Source organism: Sinocyclocheilus grahami, unplaced genomic scaffold (genome assembly GCF_001515645.1).
Source record: "Sinocyclocheilus grahami isolate Dianchi unplaced genomic scaffold, SAMN03320097.WGS_v1.1 scaffold447.1, whole genome shotgun sequence".
In the NCBI taxonomy this organism is placed as follows: Eukaryota; Metazoa; Chordata; class Actinopteri; order Cypriniformes; family Cyprinidae; genus Sinocyclocheilus; species Sinocyclocheilus grahami.
In genome coordinates, this window is record NW_015505626.1 from 502722 (window position 1) to 505890 (window position 3169).

Genomic DNA, 3169 nt, shown 5'->3' on the forward strand with positions numbered 1-3169 from the left:
TTTTTTAACCTTAAACCGCATAAACACATTTCATTACACCAAATACACAAAATACTGTTCTTTTTAGCAACATCATATGACCCCTTTAAAACAAAGCAGAAATCAGAGTCATGGCATATAGCTATACATATACTTAAATCAAGATGCATTTAATTAAGATGCAAAACGAAAATAAGAAGTCTGTTTTCTGAAAGAATTATTCAAATGAAATAAATATCCGTGAAAGGTGTATGAAAACTTGTTTTCACTTTGAATTAAGTAGATTTTTTTAATCCTATTGGCAGATATTTGTTCGTGTTTTCACTTCATTTTGATCAATTTCACAGAAAACAAGTCATGTTGCTTCTCAAGTAAATGTCTTGATTTAAGAATCTTTATACATTTGAATGGGAAAACAATGCAAAATAACTGAGGATAAATGTCACTTTTTTGCCGTCTGACCAGAAGGTGGTTTGAAGTAGAGCAATTCAAGCCATAAGCTATTTCTTTGTGTTGCTTATCCTTGTTTTGGAAACCATTATAGGTTGTTTTTAAAGAAAATAGCTTTTTCTTGAAACAATATTTTTTTGTAACATTATAAATGTCTTTACTGTCACTTTTAATCAATTGAATGCATCCTTTCTGAATAAAAGTATTACTTTCTTTCCAAAACCCTCTAAATCTTTAACGTTATATGGTATATTAAATATGACTTGTGCATGAGTGAATACATTTAAGCACACTGTATACATTCGCACACCCCTAAAATGGTGAATTGCTAAGCCTGCTCTATTGTGTAGGATGATTAATCACAAAGGCGTTCACATTTTGTATAAATGCACTTGGTATTGTTTTGGTTTTGTATAAATGCACAATCATAGTGACAGAAACAGACCAGCCTTAAGAAAGAATGTGTTTCCAGTCAAATTCTGGCTAACTTCATGCTGTCAGCACTGGAAGTGTTGCTCACAAGCTCTGAAGTATCTATTAGATATTGTAAGTAGACGCATTACAGCATTACTAACTGCCGCATTACATCATGACTCCTGTGTGGGTTTTTCATTTGAATGAGTGTGCTTAGAAATCAGACGCAATACGTTTCAACATGTTGCCCATATCCGTAAGAGGGAAGGCGCTCTGTTTATGGTCAGTGTCAGCTCTCCATTCACAAGCCTTTGGGTTTTAACGCTGTCAGTGTGTTATTTTGAGCTGGTGACAGCAAAACAGGAATGAAGACAATGCATGAGAGAATAGTAATGTGGCTTAGTGGTTAAAGATCTCATGTGTTCACTGAAAAGTTGTAAGCTGACACCCCAGAAGGGTTGATCCATGCACTTTCATTGTGCAATTAAGAGTTTTAACCTCCAGAGGGACTCGATCTGTATAAGTTAAGTCACTTTGAGCGAGGAGAAACACCTCTCTGGAAGCATTATTATTTACTTTAACATTTATTGCTGTCATTAACTTTCCCTGATCAAATAAAGTCAGGCAGGTCATTATGCAATAAAGGCTCATAAACCATATGTCATAGCCTACTACCATGTTGATTGAACCCAAATGTACACTGGTATTACAATATTTTTGGACACACACCATAGTATTATTATGTTTTTTTTAACATTTGTAATCGAGATGTAAATGCCATGGGACAATCCCAGCTAACAAAAATATGTATGCTAATAATAGGCCTACATATCATCACATTCATTATTATTAACTATTAATTATTATTGTTTTTAGAATGTTCAAAACATCCAGTTTTTTAAATGTTCTAAAGATGATTTTTGTTGTTGTTGTTGTTATGTTAACGTCAGAGAAAACTTTTACGTTTTCAGTTTGATCACTTTGCAAACATTATATGAACGTTATTTTGAATGTTCTCTAAACTAGTAGGCCAGTAAGTAGTAGCCTAAGGTTTTTTTATGAAAAATAACTTTAATAGAAAAAAATGATTGTTCACAACTTTGAAATAACCTTGTCAGAACGTCACTAGCCAAAGTTCATATTGCAATTCGATATCATACAGCTAGTCATTTTTGACAGGTGCGTTTTACATTATTATTATTATTATTATTAATAAAAAATGTACTTTTAATTATAATTATGTTTGTATTAAGACAATTCTGCCTACATTAAAATATTATAAAAGCATAAGAATTAAAAAATATAGAGAGAGATTTTGTGCGTTAAAAGCGACTAAACAAAACGCGAGCGCTCCCCCCATTCGACCAATCAGAAAGACGCGTCTTCCAAGCGTTCTGGTCTGTCGCGTCGCGTCGCAGATGAGGATCTCGTGAGAAACTCACCGCTGTCTCCTCTTCGCTGAGCCCACACTCCGCTGCGATCAGCATCAGCGTGGTGTAGTCGGGGTGTTTGCTGACTTTCGTGAAATTCTCCTCCAGAGCTTTAACCTGGTCCTCCGCTAAAGGCATCGCGTTTCCGCTCGCGCTCATGTTTCAACTCCAAACAGACAAACGGAGAGGAAACTGAAATCACAGCTCGACTGATGTCAGCCTCAGCGTCCCATGCAAATAAAGTCCAAAGTCGGGAAAGAAGCGCCAGCCTCCGCGAGGAAATGCAGTGGGGAAGGGATGCGCGCTGTCAGAGTGAGTACTGTACCTGATGTAACTCCAGCTGCTCTCAGCGCTGAGCTCTCACTGCTTTATGTAATGCCCCCCCGGGTGACGTCACAGCGGGGCTGAAGCCTGACAGACCTCTGAGAGGTGCATTTACATATTATGATTATTTATTTGTTTTTGTACTTGCTGCGAGTTGTATATGTTTGTACAAATCTTTGTATAATTTTTGCATAATAAAAAAAAAAAAAAAAAAAAATCCTCTGAGGTGCATTCATGAGATCATGCGGTGCTTCCTCACAAAACATGTCCTGGCCATTTCACCATAACATTTTTATTTTTTAAATCAATTCATATTTTATGTGTATTTTTTTAGACCATTAATACACCTTCCAACGCCTTCTCATTATCATGACAAAAATATAATAATAATAATAACAATAATAATTATATGTATTAATATATTAATAAATAATAATAGCAACATCTATATTATTATTATTATTAATTAGTATTATTATCAAAAACATGTTGGACATCACATTACGATAAAAAATGTACAGAGACTTAAAAAAAAATTGAATATCAATTCAATGTAAATTTTACATTTAGTA

The 3169-nt window shown here is 34.6% G+C and overlaps 1 protein-coding gene across 1 annotated transcript in view; it reads right to left on the reverse strand.

Annotated features, from left to right (window-relative positions):
* Window positions 1-2608, reverse strand: part of LOC107552340 (homeodomain-only protein-like) — a 5217-nt gene extending 2609 nt beyond the window's left edge. Inside the window, exon 1 of the mRNA XM_016234199.1 lies at window positions 2286-2608. Coding sequence (XP_016089685.1) covers window positions 2286-2432 — 147 coding nt within the window. The 5' untranslated portion in view covers window positions 2433-2608. The remainder of the gene's footprint in view (window positions 1-2285) is intronic.
* Between the last annotated feature and the right edge of the window lie 561 nt (window positions 2609-3169).